Raw genomic sequence first — 19589 nt, 5'->3', positions numbered from 1 at the left:
CCACAGCTGATGACACTCCTCTGGCCGCTGTGTGCACCAGATCGGAAGCAGCGTCCGCAAGGAATGATACTGCCTCCCCAGGGGTGTTGCTCCTGGTCTGAGATAGGCAGGCACGTGTCACTACGGTGCAGCAGGCCACTATTTGTAGGGACATAGCGGCGACGTCAAAGGACTGTTTAAGGATGGATTCCAGACGCCGGTCATGAGCATCTTTGAGAGCTGCTTCTCCCTCCACTGGGATAGTAGTGCGCTTCGAGACCGCGCAGACCATGGCATCCACTTTTGGGCATGGCAGAAGGTCTTTGGCCGCCGGATCCAGGGGGTACATGGCTGCCATAGCTCATCCCCCTTTGAATGTGGACTCTGGAGCATTCCATTCCAGGTCGATTAGCTGCTGGACGGCTTGTAACAGAGGGAAATGGCGGGAGGTCTGGCTGAGGCCCTCTAGCAGGGGATTCATCTTAGGCTCCCCCAAAGCACTTGCGCCCGAGATAGCGAGCTCCTTCAGGCTGTGGGTGACCAGGTCAGGGAGCTCATCCTTGGTGAAGAAGCGTCTCATGGTTCGGTGAGGCTCTGTCCCCCGGGGGGAGTTCCTCCTCTTCTAGGGGCTTTGCTTCCTCTCCAGAGTTGTCAGTGTCCCCGTAGGTGGGGCTTCTGGGCGGTGGAAACATTTGTCTAGGCCTGGGGCATAAAGGTCTTCTAGTGGAGGCTGTGGCTGTTTAGGCGGAGACTCCGTCTGCATGTGGATGAAGGTGTGTAGCCCTTTGAAGAATTCCACCCTTGAGATAGACGCTGGGTCCAAGCTAAGGGGCGTTGAGTCCCTGGGGATCCCCATCTGAGGGGGTGACCCGCTGGGATTTACTAGATCCGGGGTACCCACTGAGGAGCTATTACTCGGCCCTGGGTGGGACTGGATCTCCCAGGGCCTCCTCGTACTGAGCGGACAGGGCGTTGGCCTCTTCGATTTGTGCGGCTCTGATATGGCATGCTGGGCAGAGGCCTTGATCTCCGTTTCCGGTGGTGCCATAGCTATAGGCGCGTAAACCCTTATGCGCTCTGGTGTGTCTAAAATGTGCGTGCAGGTTGTGCGCGTAGTTGTGCACCCAAGTCGCAGGTATGCGCTCAGCCCGGTAGGCGTGTGATGCACGTATATCTTATGCACACGGCCCTTGTGTGTGTAACTTTATGCGCACATGTATTTTGTGCGCCTAGCTAGCCTTGTGCGCCTAGATCGAGGCGGCGAATAGGGCCAAGATGGCGACAGCGACCACACGGGCAATATGGCGACCACCTCGGAGGGTCTCCATGTGGGAAGACCCTTTGAACTAGCTGGGGCCTGGCCCTGTTAGGGTAATCGACCCGGCAGCACTGGTCCCGGCCGGTGACCTGTGCGACTCCTCGAACCTCGGAGACCGGAGTCTATGCTGAAGATTTCTACCTTACCTTGTCTTCGGCGCTTCCCGGTTTCGTTCCGGGCGGTCTCCGGCTGCAGGGGGAAGAGGGCAAATACCTTCACCGCCGCGCTCGAGGGTGCACCCGCTGCCTCTCAGCCGCGCCTGAGATCGGGGGCTAGGTCCTTGCTGTGAATCGGCCACCGGACCGAGGCTTACCTCCGAGGGACCACGCAAATCACCTCGGGAATTCTCAACTGGGGGAGGGACCCCAGGGTATCACCGCAGGAGAGCGGGGCTCGTCTTCAGAGTTAGGTTTTCTTCCGAATTTGGGTTTTCCCTGTTGAATTTGTTCTAACGTTGTGAGGGCTGCAGATAGTCCATAACTGCTATGGAGACGGAAAATACTGAAGAGCTGCACTTCCTGCAGGGGCATATGTACTAGGGGCTGACGTCAGATTGAAATCTGATCCGTCTCCAACTGCTATCAGAAGTACAATATACCCATTGGTCCTGAGTCCATCTGCTACATGCTAGGAAACTTTATCTAACGGCCCTCTGTCTACTGACTTTGCAGGGACACTCTTAGGTCCAGGACTAATCTGGCAGGAGCTCCATTAAGGCAGTCTCCATGATCTCTGTCGCCTGGGGAAGATTTCCCTTCCTTCATCCCAAGAACCCTGAAAACCAGATGGGACTATAAACAAGGCTGGTAATATTTGTAAGTATGTACAAGTTTTATTAGACCAGTCAGGTTTTCATGATGTCTACACTGAATATACATGATGCTGCCTCCATTGAATGCAAATCTATCTCATGCCTATTGTAGATATCTTGAAAACCTGACTGGCTAGGTGTGTGCTGAAGACTGGGCTGAGAACTCCTGTTAGACTACACAACTATTTGCATTTCTACAAGATATCAAACAGCACAATGAGTTACATGGGGGTATTGGTCTTCATGAGGTATCACTCTATAGAACAGAAGGAACCTCTGGTGTTCCCTGTACGTACCTGGATCAGTCCAGACAGTGGGTTATGTCCCCAATCCAGCAGATGGAGTCAGCACAAGCTTTGAGGGGGCGTATCCATATATAATACTACCCCCTCTGCAGGAGTTCAGTATCTTCTGACTCCAGCAGATGCGAGTAGGGGACTCAGGCTTCCCCTCCTTTTCCTTTTTCTTCACTTTCTTGCTTGATTATGGCTTGTTGTTGTCTTTTTCTGTGGATCAAGTTTGTATCAAGTTTGTATTAAGTTTAAAAAAAAAAAAAAAAAAGGCAGAGTTCTTTCAACTTCTGGGGAGTGGCTTATCTTCCTTGTCTCTTCTCTGCGGCCTTGCTGTTTATTTCTCGTTGCAGCCAGGGGTAAGTTTGTTTTTCCTTTGTAGTTTTTTCCTTCACAGCTCAGCCCCCGGTGCCCGCGAAAGCCGGTGGAGCCGGCCTCTTCGCTCTTTACTCCCTCACCCGCGGCCATTTTACAGCTCCTCATGGGCTGCTGAGCCATTTAGGGAAAGATGTCTGGGGCGGGTCGTGTGGCCGGGAAGGCCCCCCCGCGGCACCCTCCTCTATTTTCGGACAGCGGGCAGTGCGGGCCGACCGGGCCCCCCCCGCAGCGGCGGTTTTTGTGCGCGTGGCCCCCCCCCCCCCCCGTGGCTTTTTCTTTTCTCCTACAGCAATCCCGATGCCGCGGCCGTCACGCTGTGCGGCCTGCGGAGACCCGGGGTCCCGGATTTCCCGGGAGGGCATCTGTGCACGATGCCTTCCCGGGGGGGAAGGTACCTCACAGTCCCTGACTGATTTCTGTTTTTTGCCCAGGCGGCGCGGGCCGGCCACTCCGCCATTTTTGGCGGGAACGGCGGCCATTTTACATTCTGAGCGCCCTGAGGCGCAGGCCACGAGGGGGAACGGATCCCTGGAGGCCACGAGGGAGAACGGAGCCCTGGAGGACTCTACCAGCGGGGGTGTTCCCCCGATTTTGGTGCAGGAACCAAGCACCCAGGGCCAGGGAGCAGGAACCACGCCGCCCCTGAAGTGCACCCGAGCAGGCCGGGGTTCTCTCCGGAGTTTATCCTGCTCATGCATACCGCTTATCTGCAGGGGCTGGAAGCACCTGTGGGACCCCCCCCCTCCTAAGATCCCTCGGATGTCGCCCTTGACGCCGGCCCCCCCCCCCCCCCCGACCCTCCGGGAGTGGGGGCCTCCCGCCTTCCTACCAGGGTCAGATCCACGCCCGCGGCAGTGGGGGCGGTGCCAGACCCAGCGGGACATGGACTTGACCTCCCGGACGGGGGACAAGGGGACGGCACGCAGGAGGGGGATGATCCGTGTACCCTACGCCTCTTCCAGAGGGAAGAGCTGGACGACCTCATCCCGCAGATCATCCAAGAATTAGATTTGGAACCGCCACCAGACCCGCCTTCCCCAGTAGCTCCCGCTGTCGTCACTTCTTCAAGGAAGGGAGATCCTGTCCTGGCGGCACTCCGGCCGAGGGCTCGGGCTTTTCCCATTCATGACTCGTTTTTACAACTTCTCACCAGGGAATGGGACGTCCCGGAGGCCTCCCTGAAGAGCAGCCGGGCTATGGAAAAGCTGTACCCGCTGTACCCGCTCCACCTTTGGGACCTCATCAAGGTCCCAAAGGTGGACTCCGCAGTGTCGGCGGTCACGAAGAGGACGACTATCCCAGTGACGGGAGGTGGCGTTGCGGACACACAGGATCGTAAGTTGGAAGTTTTCCTTAAGCGGGTTTTCGAGGTCTCCGCTCTGGGTATGCGGGCGGTGATGTGCAGTTCGCTTGCCCAGCGGGCTAGTCTCCTTTGGGTGCAACAACTCCTCACGTCTCAGAACCTGCCGTCCGATGAGGCTGCCCAGGCAGATCGGCTAGAAGCCGAGTGGCGTATGGGGCGGACGCCTCATACGACCTTTTTCGGGTCCTCGCAAGATCCATGGTTTCGGTAGTGGCAGCACGACGACTACTGTGGCTACGCAATTGGGCGGCTGATACATCCTCTAAGTTGAGTCTGGGCTCTCTTCCCTTCAGGGGCAAGTTCCTCTTCGGGGAGGATTTGGACCAGATCATCAAGTCCCGGGGGGAGAACGCTGTTCATCGGCTGCCGGAGGATAGGTTTCGACCATCCAGAGCATTTTCTTCTTCTCGGACCAGAGCCAGAGCGCAACGGCGCTACAGGGGATATAGACTGGCGGGCTCCCGGTCATCCGCCCCCAGGTCTCAGCCCTGGTCGCGCTCCTTTCGCGGGCGTCGGCCCGCACGCACTACTCCTGGAACCGGGAACCCCTATACCAAGTCTTCACAATGATGCCAGTCTCGCCCACTCCCCTGTCCCCAGGATTGGGGACCGACTAACGTATTTCTACGCGGAGTGGGCACAGATCACCTCGGACCAGTGGGTCCTGGATACTATAAAACACGGCTACGCATTGGAATTTCTCCGCCCCCCGCAGGGAAGGTTCATCTTTTCCCCCTGTGGCTCGGACCTCAAGAGAGGAGCGGTGCAGCTGACTCTGGACAGACTCCGGGAGATAGGCGCTATTGCACCCGTGCCCTTCGGAGAGGTTGGCTCGGGCCACTATTCCATCTATTTCGTCGTACCAAAGAAGGACGGTTCCTTCCGGCCTATCCTAGACCTCAAGGAAGTCAACAAATCCCTTCGAGTCGTTCGGTTCCGCATGGAAACGCTCCGGTCAGTGATTGCGGCGGTGCATCTGGGGGAGTTCCTCGCCTCCCTGGACTTAATGGAGGCCTACCTGCACATTCCCATCCGCCAGGACCACCACCGTTTCCTTCGTTTCAAAATTCTGGACCAGCATTTTCAGTTCATGGCTCTCCCGTTCGGATTGGCGACGGCGCCGCACACCTTCACCAAGATCATGGTAGTCGTGGCGGCAGCTCTCCGGAAGGAGGGCATACTGGTTCATCCTTATCTGGACGATTGGCTCCTCCGGGCGAAGTCATTCGATCATGGACGCTCAGCGGTGACTCTAGTAGTACGGTTTCTACATTCCCTGGGATGGGTAGTGAACTTCTCCAAGAGCTCCCTCATGCCCTCGCAACGCTTGGGTTTTTTTGGGGGGCGACCTTCGACACCCTACTGGGCAAAGTTTTTCTGCGCCAGGACAAAGCTCAATCCTTGCGTGATCACACACGAATGTTCTCCGCGTTACCAGAGCCCACCTCCTGGGACTACCTGCAACTCCTGGGAGTGATGGAGTCCACCATCGACCTTGTACCTTGGGCTTTCGCGCACCTCAGGACCTTACAGTGGGTGCTCCTCTCCCGTTGGAAACCAGTATTGCAGGACTACCGGATGATTCTCCCGCTCCCGCAGAATGCCAGGGACAGTCTCGGCTGGTGGTTGGATCCGCCGAACCTGGCCCGTGGCATGTCCCTCGATCTGCCAAATTGGGTGGTGGTGACCACCGATGCCAGTCTAGCAGGCTGGGGTGCAGTCTGTGATCGAAGCGCCACACAGGGGACGTGGTCCACGGTGGAGGCGAAGTGGTCAATCAACCGTCTGGAAACCAGAGCGGTCCGGCTAGCTCTGCGACATTTCCTCCCGCTTCTTCGGAACCGGGATGTCAGAATCCTATCGGACAACGCTACCACCGTGGCCTACATCAACAGACAATGAGGCACGCGCAGCCCGCAGGTCGCGCTCGAGGCGGCGCTGCTGATGCAATGGGCGGAGCGTCATCTCGTCCGGCTAGCGGCCTTGCACATCGCCGGTGTGGACAACGTCCAGGCGGACTTCCTCAGTCAGCAACTGCTGGACCCCGGAGAGTGGTCTCTCTCCGACAAAGCGATGCAACTTCTCGTCCATCGGTGGGGGGCCCCCCACTTGGATCTGATGGCGTCCGCTCTCAACGCCAAGGCTCCACGCTTCTTCAGTCGCCGGAGAGAGCGCGGCGCGGAGGGAGTGGATGCCCTGGTCCTCCCGTGGCCGCCACATCTTCTGCTCTACGCTTTTCCACCATGGCCCCTGGTGGGCAGGATGCTCCGCAGAATAGAAAGCCTTCAGGGGACAGTGGTTTTCGTCGCCCCAGAATGGCCCAGGTGACCCTCCGACTGGTTTGCGGACCTGCTACAGCTGGTGATCGACGGGCCAATCAGGCTGGGGCACCTCCCCCAGCTCCTACATCAGGGCCCGGTATTTTTCGAGCAGGCAGAACTCTTCTGTCTTGCGGCCTGGCTTTTGAGAGGCGCTGCCTCCTGCGTCGGGGCTACCCGGAGGCGGTAGTATCCACGCTATTGCGGGCACAAAAGACATTGACGTCGGCGGCCTATGTTCGAGTCTGGAAGGTGTTCGAGCTGTGGTGTACCAGCCAGGCCACGAGACCCGCTAAGGCTTCTGTACCTCAGATCCTTCAGTTTCTACAGGCGGGGGTGGAAAAAGGGCTCGCCTATAATTCACTACGGGTTCAGGTGGCCACCCTTGGTTCGCTGTTGAGCGATGTGGGCTCTCTTCTACAGTATCCTGACATTGCTCGTTTTCTCAAGGGTGTCAAGCATATGCGTCCTCCGTTACGGGACCCTTGTCCCTCCTGGAGTCTTAACCTTGTGCTTCGCTCCCTGTCGGGACCACCGTTCGAGCCGCTGCGCAACGATAAAGGATCTCACTCTCAAGACTGTATTTCTTGTGGCCATCTGTTCCGCTCGACGCATCTCGGAGCTGCAGGCTCTGTCGTGTAGATAGCCCTATCTCCGTTTCTCCGACTCTGGAGTTTCGCTTCGCACCGTTCCCTCCTTCCTTCCGAAGGTGGTTTCTGCATTCCATGTGAACCAGACGGTGGAGTTGCCGTCCTTCTCTTCCTCAGAGCCGAAGTCTCTCCGTCTCTTGAATGTCAAGTGCACTCTGCGCCTCTATCTGGAGGCTACAAATGAGTTCCGGACCTCTGTCCATCTCTTCGTACTCTGGGCCGGTCCTAAGAAGGGGTCTCAGGCCTCGAAGACTACCATTGCCAGATGGCTGTAGGCCGGCATTGCTGCTTCCTACATTGGGGCGGGTCAGACTCCCCCACCCGGAATCGTAGCGCATTCTACACGTTCTCAGGCGGCTTCCTGGGCGGAGGTTCGCTGTGTATCCTTGCAGGAAATTTGTAGGGCAGCCACCTGGAAATCGTCACACACGTTCTCGAGGCACTATCGTCTGCACCTCGCCTCTTCGGTCTCTGGACACTTTGGCGAGCAGGTTCTCCGAGCAGGCCTCGCAGGACCCCACCCGATTTAGGGAAGCTTGGGTACATCCCACTGTCTGGACTGATCCAGGTACGTACAGGGAAAAGAAAATTATTACTTACCTGCTAATTTTCGTTCCTGTAGTACCATGGATCAGTCCAGACGCCCACCGCATTTGGGTTCTTGATCCTGCTCAGCTCTGCGCTACTTCTTGCTCGCAGTGTTCTGTGTCTTCACAGTCGTTTCTTTTCGCTGTTTTTCACAGCTCCCTACAAGTTGGTAGGATGTTTGCAGTTACTTGTTGCGGTTACAATTGTTTTCATTATCTGTTTCCATAAACTTGATCCTTCGGGGGTTTCTACTCTGGCTTTGATATATTCGATACTGAACTCCTGCAGAGGGGGTAGTAGTATATATGGATACGCCCCCTCAAAGCTTGTACTGACTCCATCTGCTGGATTGGGGACATAACCCACTGTCTGGACTGATCCATGGTACTACAGGAATGAAAATTAGCAGGTAAGTAATAATTTTCTTTTTCTTTTGATCCAGTACGGTTACTTTCTCCTTTTTATCTTTTCCCACTGTATACCAGGTCTTACCCATGTGAAGAAATGCATCTGAGCTGGTGCATATTGCCAGCCATAAAAAGGGAGTGGGGGGAAGTTTCAATTGTCCTCAATCTACCATTGGGCCTGCAAGTCCTTTGGGGGACCAACTCTGCCTACCAAATCAGCTGCTAGGTCTTCTTCAAACTCTTGTAGAGGTATAAGTAAAGAAGTTCAAGCTGGGGATTTGTATGACAGTGATGGCCAACTCTGGTCCTCAAGAGCCATAAACCAGCCTGGTTTTTAGGATATTCATAATGAATATGCATGAGATATTTGCATGTATTGCTTCTATTGTATGCAAATATATATTATTAGATGCCACCACTAAGCAATTGTTGAGAGTCCTTCTCCTGCCAGGAGCCACAAATGCTACTGAGCCAGGCCTGGACATCAAAGCCAGGTTTTTAGCATTGTAGTGCATAGGGGACATGCTAATTTTGTGCCGACATGTTTTTATTTCACTCATTCTGGACAATCAAAGAAGGGAGTGAAAAAACCACACACACACATGTTTATTTTTTTAAGGCAGACTGATATCCCCTATAAAGTATAAGTAGTGCAGAGGATCTTACACAAAGCACGACAGGATGGCCCATGGTGTACCAGTAGCCAAAGTGATGCTGATTGTAGGAAGAGATCGTCTGACCTTTGACATTGGATGTCATGCATAGCTCTAAGTAATGAAAGAAAATGTGCAGTTAAGAGTAAAGATAAGAAAGGAATCAAAGCTCCTTTATCCACTGCCAGTGAGAAGCTGTTTAAATCCATGCACGCATTCTTCACAGAACAGTCATCATTAATATTCAGCAAATAATTTTCCAGGCATTTACTCTGACTATAGCATACACAAGGCGAAACTGTGCTGAGCTACAATTAATACCTCCTGTCATTGATTCACCCGAATTTGTGTATTTCTGGAAGAGTACTTCCTAGAGCTCTGAATGTGATATGTAACCTATAAAGCCTTTAATGGGATTATTATCTTGTATTGCAGAACTGAAAGTACAGATTTATCAGTAAGTGAGATGTTATGTGATGGGTTTACATGCAAGCAGACCTCAGACAGTGCAAATGATAGTATGTGAGGTATAACAGAATGAGTGCAAGGGAGAAAGAGGGGGAATCAAGATGTGAATGCAAGAAAAACAGTCTTAGTAAGGACTGAGAAATATGTTAACGCTGATCATGTAGGAAAGGCCAAAGTGCTTTCTAAAAGGCAAGCATTATGAGCCTGCTTGGAACAGCAACATTGGCCTTTTAATAGCAACTACTATATGGCAAGCTTTAAGTGGTCTTTAAAAGCAGGACAGTATTTATTTTCTTATTTATTTTCTGACTTTTCCAGTCCTTCAACGCAGATTACATTCAGGAATTGTAGGAAGCTTGTTACAATTTTTATTTCTTTGCAGAGAGTTTGTGCAAGCTAGATTTACTATTTTTCCCATGTGCAAATTTTGTGTGTCAAGATGGCTCTCATACACATGAATGGGAGCTGCATGCCTGCAGCAGCACTTTGACACTAAGTAAATATATTTGAGTCTGAGGACTCTGGGTGGCAAATAAAAAGTGCGTATCTATTTCGGTGATTACTTTTGTGGGCATGTTTCTGGGCAAAATGAAGCATCTATGGAGGCTCTTCCTGTGTTCCCATCAGCATCTTTTTCCACACCAATTTTTTTTTTTTTTTTTTAACAATTACTATTTAGCAAAACCCACTTTTTTTTTTTTTAAACTCTTTGCCCTCCAGAGGCCAAAATGCAGTTGAATAAAGGCCTACCTCTGTTGTTGCTTTTCTAGGAATCCTTTAAGAGCTATATATATAGCAGACAATTTTGTAAGCATCCTCTTCCAGTCACGGAATACTATAATGTTCCTACAAATGCTTACTTTAAGAACAGATTCTGGGTGCTTTCTGTAATTGGATTTTATATTGTTATTTACTTTGGACACTGAAAAATGGAAAGGTGAACAAGAAATAAAACCAAAGAGTAGAAGGAAGATAAAAATACAAAGTTGAATTTCCTCTCCAAGTCTGTGTGTGCTTCCGTCTTTTAACCACTATCAACAGTACCTGAATGTAATCCACTTTGAAGTGCTGAAAAGCAAAAAGCAGAGTTGCTTACCTGTAACAGGTGTTCTCCAAGAACAGCAGGATATTAGTCCTCACACATGGGTGACATCAGATGGAGCCAGATGCAGAAAACCTATGCCCTATACCACATGTCCACGCGGTGTGTCCCTCTTCAGTCTCATAACATAGAATTATGAAAAAAATAAAACAAAATAATAGGAGAAACTCAATTCTGCAAAGGTGGCGGGCAGGTTTCGTGAGGCCTAACAGGATGTTAGGCCTTGAAGCAAGTAAGCAACTCTCCTTTCTCCAAGGATAAGCAGGATGGTAGTCCTCACACATGGGTGGATCCGTACCTACAAGCTGCTCCCCAACACAAAAGGGGACCAACAGACACCTAACAGGTGCCAACGGGCACAACAACCACCATGGTGCTGTTGCTAACAGTAGGGGAGACAGCCTGAACCCTAACAATCCCTAGTTCCCTGTACGTACCTGGATCAGTCCAGACAGTGGGTTATGTCCCCAATCCAGCAGATGGAGTCAGCACAAGCTTTGAGGGGGTGTATCCATATATACTACTACCCCCTCTGCAGGAGTTCAGTATCTTCTGACTCCAGCAGATGCGAGTAGGGGAATCAGGCTTCTCTCCTCCATTTTACTTCTTTCTCATTTTCTTGCTTGATTATCTGGCTTGTTGCTGTCTTTTTCTTGTGGATCAAGTTTGTATCAATTTTGTACTAAGTAAAAAAAAAAAAAGAATAGTAAGGCAGGGGCCTTTCAACTTCTGGGGAGTGGCTTCTCTTCCTTGTCTCTTCTCTGCGGCCTTGCTGTTTATTTCTCGTTGCAGCCAGGGGTAAGTTTGTTTTTCCTTTGTAGTTTTTTCCTTCACAGCTCAGCCCCCGGTGCCCGCGAAAGCCGATGGAGCTGGCCTCTTCGCTCTTTACTCCCTCACCCGCGTCCATTTTACAGCTCCTCATGGGCTGCTGAGCCATTTAGGGAAAGATGTCTGGGGCGGGTCGTGTGGCCGGGAAGGCCCCCCCGCGGCACCCTCCTCTATTTTCGGACAGCGAGCAGTGCGGGCCGACCGGGCCCCCCCGCAGCGGCGCTTTTGTGCGTGTGGCCCCCCCCCCCCCCCGAGGCTTTTTCTCATTTTTGGAGCCGTTTTCTTGTCTCCCACAGCGATCCCGATGCCGCGGCTGTCACGCTGTGCGGCCTGCGGCGACCCGGATTTCCCGGGAGGGCATCTGCGCGCAATGCCTTCCCGGGGGGGAAGGTACCTCACAGTCCCTGCCTGATTTCTCTTTTTTGCCCAGGCGGCGCGGGCCGGCCACTCCGTCATTTTTGGCGGGAACGGCGGCCATTTTACACTCTGAGCGCCCTGAGGCGCAGGCCACGAGGGAGAACGGATCCCTGGAGGCCACGAGGGAGAACGGATCCCTGGAGGATTCTACAAGCGGGGGTGCTCCCCCGATTTTGGTGCAGGAACCAAGCACCCAGAGCCAGGGAGCAGGAACCACGCCGCCCCCGAAGTGCACCCGAGCAGGCCAGGGTTCTCTCCGGAGTTTATCCTGCTCATGCATACCGCTTATCTGCAGGGGCTGGAAGCACCTGTGGGACCCCTCCCCCCCTCCTAAGATCCCTCTGATGTCGCCCTCGACGCCAGCCCCCCCAACCCTCCGGGAGTGGGGGCCTCCCGCCTTCCTACCCGGGTCCGATCCACGCCCGCGGCAGTGGGGGCGGTGCCAGACCCAGCGGGACATGGACTTGACCTCCCGGACGGGGGACAAGGGGACGGCACGCAGGAGGGGGATGATCCGCGTACCCTACGCCTCTTCCAGAGGGAAGAGCTGGACGACCTCATCCCGCAGATCATCCAAGAATTAGATTTGGACCCGCCACCAGACCCGCCTGCCCCAGTAGCTCCCGCTGTCGTCACTTCTTCAAGGAAGGGAGATCCTGTCCTGGCGGCACTCCGGCCGAGGGCTCGGGCTTTTCCCATTCATGACTCGTTTTTACAACTTCTCACCAGGGAATGGGACATCCCGGAGGCCTCCCTGAAGAGCAGCCGGGCTATGGAAAAGCTGTAACCGCTCCCCGAAGATTTTCTGGACCTCATCAAGGTCCCAAAGGTGGACTCCGCAGTGTCGGCGGTCACGAAGAGGACGACTATCCCAGTGACGGGAGGTGCGGCATTGCGGGACACACAGGATCGTAAGTTGGAAGTTTTCCTTAAGCGGGTTTTCGAGGTCTCCGCTCTGGGTATGCGGGCGGTGATGTGCAGTTCGCTTGCCCAGCGGGCTAGTCTCCTTTGGGTGCAACAACTCCTCACGTCTCAGAACCTGCCGTCCGATGAGGCTGCCCAGGCAGATCGACTAGAAGCCGCAGTGGCGTATGGGGCGGACGCCTCGTACGACCTTTTTCGGGTCCTCGCAAGATCCATGGTTTCGGTAGTGGCAGCACGACGACTACTGTGGCTACGCAATTGGGCGGCTTATACGTCCTCTAAGTCGAGTCTGGGCTCTCTTCCCTTCAGGGGCAAGTTCCTCTTCGGGGAGGATTTGGACCAGATCATCAAGTCCCTGGGGGAGAACGCTGTTCATCGGCTGCCGGAGGATAGGTTTCGACCATCCAGAGCGTTTTCTTCTTCTCGGACCAGAGCCAGAGCGCAACGGCGCTACAGGGGATACAGACAGGCGGGCTCCCGGTCATCCGCCCCCAGGTCTCAGCCCTGGTCGCGCTCCTTTCACGGGTGTCGGCCCGCACGCACTACTCCCGGAACTGGGAACCCCTCTACCAAGTCTTCACAATGATGCCAATCTCGCCCACTCCCCTGTCCCCAGGATTGGGGGCCGACTAACTTATTTCTACGCGGAGTGGGCACGGATCACCTCGGACCAGTGGGTCCTGGATACCATAAAACACGGCTACGCATTGGAATTTGTCCGCCCCCCGCAGGGAAGGTTCATCTTTTCCCCCTGTGGCTCGGACCTCAAGAGAGGAGCGGTGCAGCTGACTCTGGACAGACTCCGGGAGATAGGCGCTATTGCGCCCGTGCCCTTCGGAGAGGTGGGCTCGGGCCACTATTCCATCTATTTCGTCGCACCAAAGAAGGACGGTTCCTTCCGGCCTATCCTAGACCTCAAGGAAGTCAACAAATCCCTTCGAGTCGTTCGGTTCCGCATGGAAACGCTCCGGTCAGTGATTGCGGCGGTGCATCGGGGGGAGTTCCTCGCCTCCCTGGACTTAACGAGGCCTACCTGCACATTCCCATCCGCCCGGACCACCACCGTTTCCTTCGTTTCAAAATTCTGGATCAGCATTTTCAGTTTACGGCTCTCCCGTTCGGATTGGCGACGGCGCCGCACACCTTCACCAAGATCATGGTAGTCGTGGCAGCAGCTCTCCGGAAGGAGGGCATCCTGGTTCATCCTTATCTGGACGATTGGCTCCTCCGGGCGAAGTCATTCGATCATGGACGCTCAGCGGTGACTCGAGTAGTACTACCAAGAGCTCCCTCATGCCCTCGCAACGCTCGGGTTTTTTTTTTTTGGGGGCGACCTTCGACACGCTACTGGGCAAAGTTTTTCTGCGCCAGGACAAATCTCAATCCTTGCGGGATCACACACACGACGGTTCTCTGCATTACCAAAGCCCACCTCCTGGGACTATCTGCAACTCCTGGGAGTGATGGGGTCCACCATCGACCTTGTACCTTGGGCTTTCGCGCACCTCAGGACCTTACAGTGAGCGCTCCTCTCCCGTTAGAAACCAGTATCGCAGGACTACCAGATGATTCTCCCGCTCCCGCAGAATGCCAGGGGCAGTCTGGGCTGGTGGTTGGATCCGCCGAACCTGGCCCGTGGCGTGTCCCTCGATCTGCCAAATTGGGTGGTGGTGACCACCGATGCCAGTCTAGCAGGCTGGGGTGCAGTCTGCGATCGAAGTGCCACGCAGGGGACATGGTCCACGGTGGAGGCGAAGTGGTCAATCAACCGTCTGGAAACCAGAGCGGTCCAGCTAGCTCGGCGACATTTCCTCCCGCTTCTTCGGAACCGGGAAGTCAGAATCCTATCGGACAACGCTACCACCGTGGCCTACATCAACCGACAAGGAGGCACGCGCAGCCCGCAGGTCGCGCTCGAGGCGGCGCTGCTGATGCAATGGGCGGAGCGTCATCTCATCCGGCTAGCGGCCTTGCACATCGCCGGTGTGGACAATGTCCAGGCGGACTTCCTCAGTCAGCAACTGCTGGACCCCGGAGAGTGGTCTCTCTCCGACAAAGCGATGCAACTTCTCGTCCATCGGTGGGGGGCCCCCCACTTGGATCTGATGGCGTCCGCTCTCAACGCCAAGGCTCCACGCTTCTTCAGTCGCCGGAGAGAGCGCGGCGCGGAGGGAGTGGATGCCCTGGTCCTCCCGTGGCCGCCACATCTTCTGCTCTATGCTTTTCCACCATGGCCCCTGGTGGGCAGGATGCTCCGCAGAATAGAAAGCCATCAGGGGACCGTGGTTTTCGTCGCCCCAGAATGGCCCAGGCGACCCTGGTTTGCGGACCTGCTACAGCTGGTGATCGACGGGCCAATCAGGCTGGGGCACCTCCCCCAGCTCCTACATCAGGGCCCGGTATTTTTCGAGCAGGCAGAACTCTTCTGTCTTGCGGCCTGGCTTTTGAGAGGCGCCGCCTCCGGCGTCGGGGCTACCCGGAGGCGGTAGTATCCATGCTATTGCGGGCACAAAAGACATCGATGTCGGCGGCCTTTGTTCGAGTCTGGAAGGTGTTCGAGCTGTGGTGTACCAGCCAGGCCACGAGACCCGCTAAGGCTTCTGTACCTCAGATCCTTCAGTTTCTACAGGCGGGGGTGGAAAAAGGGCTCGCCTATAATTCACTACGGGTTCAGGTGGCTGCCCTTGGTTCGCTGTTGAGCGATGGGGGCTCTCTTCTACAGTATCCTGACATTGCTCGTTTTCTCAAGGGTGTCAAGCATATGCGTCCTCCGTTACGGGACCCTTGTCCCTCCTGGAGTCTTAACCTTGTGCTTCGCTCCCTGTCGGGACCACCGTTCGAGCCGCTGCGCAGCGCAACGATAAAGGATCTAACTCTCAAGACTGTATTTCTTGTGGCCATCTGTTCCGCTCGACGCATCTCGAAGCTGCAGGCTCTGTCGTGTAGAGAGCCCTATCTCCGTTTCTCCGACTCTGGAGTTTCGCTTCGCACTGTTCCCTCCTTCCTTCCGAAGGTGGTTTCTGCATTCCATGTGAACCAGACGGTGGAGTTGCCGTCCTTCTCTTCCTCAGAGCCGAAGTCTCTCCGTCTCTTGAATGTCAAGCGCACTCTGAGCCTCTATCTGGAGGCTACAAATGAGTTCCGGACCTCTGACCATCTCTTCGTACTCTGGGCCGGTCCTAAGAAGGGGTCTCAGGCCTCGAAGACTACCATTGCCAGATGGCTGAAGGCCGGCATTGCTGCTTCCTACATTGGGGCGGGTCGGACTCCCCCACCTGGAATCGTAGCGTTCTCAGGCGGCGTCCTGGGCGGAGGTTCGCTCGGTATCCTCGCAGGAAATTTGTAGGGCAGCCACCTGGAAATCGTTACACACGTTCTCGAGGCACTATCGTCTGCACCTCGCCTCTTCGGTCTCTGGACACTTTGGCGAGCAGGTTCTCCGAGCAGGCCTCGCAGGACCCCACTCGATTTAGGGAAGCTTGGGTACATCCCACTGTCTGGACTGATCCAGGTACATACAGGGAAAAGAAAATTATTACTTACCTGCTAATTTTCGTTCCTGTAGTACCATGGATCAGTCCAGACGCCCACCGCGTTTGGGTTCTTGATCCTGCTCAGCTCTGCGCTACTTCTTGCTCGCAGTGTTCTGTGTCTTCACAGTCGTTTCTTTTCGCTGTTTTTCACAGCTCCCTACAAGTTGGTAGGATGTTTGCAGTTACTTGTTGCGGTTACAATTGTTTTCATTATCTGTTTCCACAAACTTGATCCTTCGGGGGTTTCTACTCTGGCTTTGATATACTCGATACTGAACTCCTGCAGAGGGGGTAGTAGTATATATGGATACGCCCCCTCAAAGCTTGTGCTGACTCCATCTGCTGGATTGGGGACATAACCCACTGTCTGGACTGATCCATGGTACTACAGGAACGAAAATTAGCAGGTAAGTAATAATTTTCTTTTTGGGAGAGTTGGGTTCTACATCTCAAACAGGTTCCTAAGGCAGAGTGGCCGAACCTACTGTCACATCAGCCATCCTTATCCAGACAGAAATGGGATGTGAATGTGTGGAGAGAACTCCCATGTTGCAGCTTTGCAGATCTCCTCCTCAGGAAGTGCTCGCAAGTGGGTCACAGACACTGCTTTGGCTATGATAGAATGAGCCTTGACTTGACCCCCAAGATGCAGACTCGCTTGGGCATTAGAGAAGGAGATACAATCTGCTAGCCAATTGGATAGTGTCTGTTTGGCAATTGCAATGCCCAAACTATTCCTATCAGAAGAAACAAAAAAGTTGGATGGACTGTCTATAGGCTTCTGTCTGCTCCAGCTAGAAGGCTAAGGCTCGCTTGCAGTCCAAACTGTGCAATGCTCATTTGCCTTGGTATAAATGGGGCCTGGAAAAGAAGACTGGCAGAACGACTGACTGGTTAAGAGGGAAACCCTTCACCATCTTTGGCAGGAACTTACGGTGCGTACGCATGACCACCCTGTCATGAAAGAACTTAAATATAAGGTGGATAAGTCACTAAGACCTGGAGCAGCTTTCATCAGCTGAACCAATACCACGTTGAGGTTCCAATACACAGCAGGAGGCCTTAGGGGAGGCTTCAATTGAAGCAGGCCCCGCATGAAGCGTACTGCTATAGCAGGGGTCGGGAACCCATGGCTCGCGAGCCAGATATGGCTCTTTTGAGGGCTGCATCTGGCTCGCAGACAGTCGCCACACTTTCCCGCTGACCCAGCTGCTCCCCGGTCCTCCTCCGCCCGGGCTTAAAATGCTGTCAGCCCGGGCGGAACGCGGCAGGACAGCTGGAGTCAGCGGCACCGGCGTGCTCTCTTCTTCCCGCCCCCCCCCCCCCGTGGCCCGGAAGAGGAAGTGGAGAGTATCGGGTGCCTGCGCGGCAAGAAGAGGCCACGCTAGTGCGCTCGGCATCGGCCCGAAGAAAAGAAGACTGCAGCGCGGCTCGGAGGAAAATGAAGAGGTTCAGCCGCGGCCGATGGGACTCCGCGAGGGCTGAAAATGAAGAGGTTAGCGTTGGGAGGAGGCTGCTGCTGCCGCGCATTCCCGGGGTGGGGGAGAGAGAGAGTGAATGAGCGAGCAAGCATGTGTGTTTGCTCGCTCATTCACTGTACATGTGAAAGAGAGTATGTCTGTGATTGAGAGCCTGCCTGTGAGAGCATGAATGTAAGTTTACCATTGGAAACCTGTATGTGAAAGTTTGTGATTGAAAACCTGTTTGTGTGAAAGAGTATGTGTGTATGATTGAGATCCTTTGTGTGTGAGAGAAATCATGTGTATGTATGATTAAGAGCCTGTGTGTATAAGTAAGAGAGAGATCATGTGTGTCTGTGTGTGATTGAGAGCTGATTTAGGTGAGGGAGCATGTGAGTATGTGATTGAGAGCCTGTGTGTAAATGAGAGAAAGAGAGGACATGTTTGTAAGCATGTGAATGAGAGTCTGTGTGTGAGAGAAAAAGCATGTATTTATGTGATTGAAAGCCTGTGTGTGTGTGTAAGCGTGAAAAGATAGACAGCATGTGTGTAAATGTGTAATTAAGAGCCTATATAAGTGAGAGAAAAAAACATGTGTATATGTGAGTACTGAGAGCATGTGTGTATAGGTGTGTCATTGAGAGCCAGTGTGAGAGAGAGCGCTGGTATGTGACTGAGAGAGGAGAAAGTTCCAAGCAAACCACCCCTCCTCCTGCTAATTCAGAACAATCTCAGGACACCTGGATATCAAACGTTCCCAGGTATGCAGAGCAAAAAAATGTTTGTATCCTTATTATTTTTCATTACTGGGTCTTTGTGTCTGCTATTTTGAAATATTTTGTTGGTATCTGGAAATGTTTTATATGAGTTTTTAATTATTGGATATTCCACTCATCAGCTGTTTCGAAATATGTTCTTTTTGTTAGTACAGTTTTACTGCTGATGATTTTATATTTCTTGATTTGTTTTATAAGGATGGGTGATCTTTCTTTTTTCCTTTGTTACACTGCATACAGAGACTCTGGCTTGTTGCAGTTTCCAATTCAGTTTTTTCTGCATGCTTCTTGTTATGCGTTTTGGTCTCTTTATTCTATGTTAGGTGAGGGACAGCATGTGATTCAGGTGAGGTTTTCTGCTGGCGTGTAGTTTCTGTGTAGGACTCTATAGCAGCCTGACTTGGTCCGTTTTCCTAATAGGAGATGTATTGGTGTCTTAAGGCCTGGTGTAATATTTTCAGAGACTTATTGTACTTTAAAAGTGTGATCTTACATAAAATGCACACATTTACTTGTATTTAGTTTTAAACATATTGTATGGCTCTCATGGAATTACATTTTAAAATATGTGGCGTTTATGGCTCTCTCAGCCAAAAAGGTTCCTGACCCCTGTGCTATAGGCTGTACAGAGATAGGAATCCCATCTACACCATTGTGGTATGCACCAATCACACTAAGATGAACCCTGACAGAGTTGGTCTTTAAGCCAGCCTCCAATAGGTGTAGCGGGTAGTCAAACTGTTTTTGTGTGGGGCAGGAGAACAGACCTAGGGCCTTCTGCTCACACCACATGGAAAACCTCCTCCACTTCAGTCCATAGGACTTTCTAGGGGAAGGCTTTATGGAAGCCACAAGGACCTGAGACACATCCTCAGAAAGATCAAAAGGCTACAAGATTAACCTCTCAACATCCATGCTGTGAGCAACAGGGCCTGGAGGTTGGGATGCTGCAGCCTGCCCTGATCTTGCGTGATGGGATCCGGGGAAATCCCAGACTGATTGGTTTCTGGATGGACAACTCCCGCAGCAGTGGAAACCAGACCTGTCTCTGCCAATAAGGGGCTATGAGGATCATAGTCCCTCTGTCCTCGCGAAGCTTCAAGAGAGTTTTCGCCACTAAAGGAATCAGAGGATACACATACAGAAGACCCCTGTCCCAATGATAGGCAAGGGCATCCAATGCTAGTTTGCCGTCTGACCTGGACAGGGAGCAGAACTGAGGCACTTTCCGGTTGCAGGGTGACATGAACAGATCTACATCTGGGCTCCCCCAGAGACAGAAAGTACGATCCACTACCCTCTGGATGCGGGACAACTCGGGTTTTA

At 53.3% G+C, this 19589-nt stretch overlaps 1 protein-coding gene across 4 annotated transcripts in view; it reads right to left on the bottom strand.

Moving 5' to 3' along the window:
- Window positions 1–19589, bottom strand: part of ADAL (adenosine deaminase like) — a 60544-nt gene that overhangs the window by 7176 nt on the left and 33779 nt on the right. For all 4 annotated transcript variants that reach the window (XM_029574849.1, XM_029574850.1, XM_029574851.1 and 1 more), the window contains exon 9: window positions 8769–8869. In XM_029574849.1, the coding sequence (XP_029430709.1) occupies window positions 8769–8869 (101 nt within the window). Of the gene's footprint in view, window positions 1–8768; window positions 8870–19589 lie in introns of those variants that run through there.

The sequence above is a fragment of the Rhinatrema bivittatum genome, chromosome 13 (assembly GCF_901001135.1).
Source record: "Rhinatrema bivittatum chromosome 13, aRhiBiv1.1, whole genome shotgun sequence".
Classification (NCBI taxonomy): domain Eukaryota; kingdom Metazoa; phylum Chordata; class Amphibia; order Gymnophiona; family Rhinatrematidae; genus Rhinatrema; species Rhinatrema bivittatum.
This window is presented reverse-complemented; position numbering and strand designations above follow the sequence as displayed.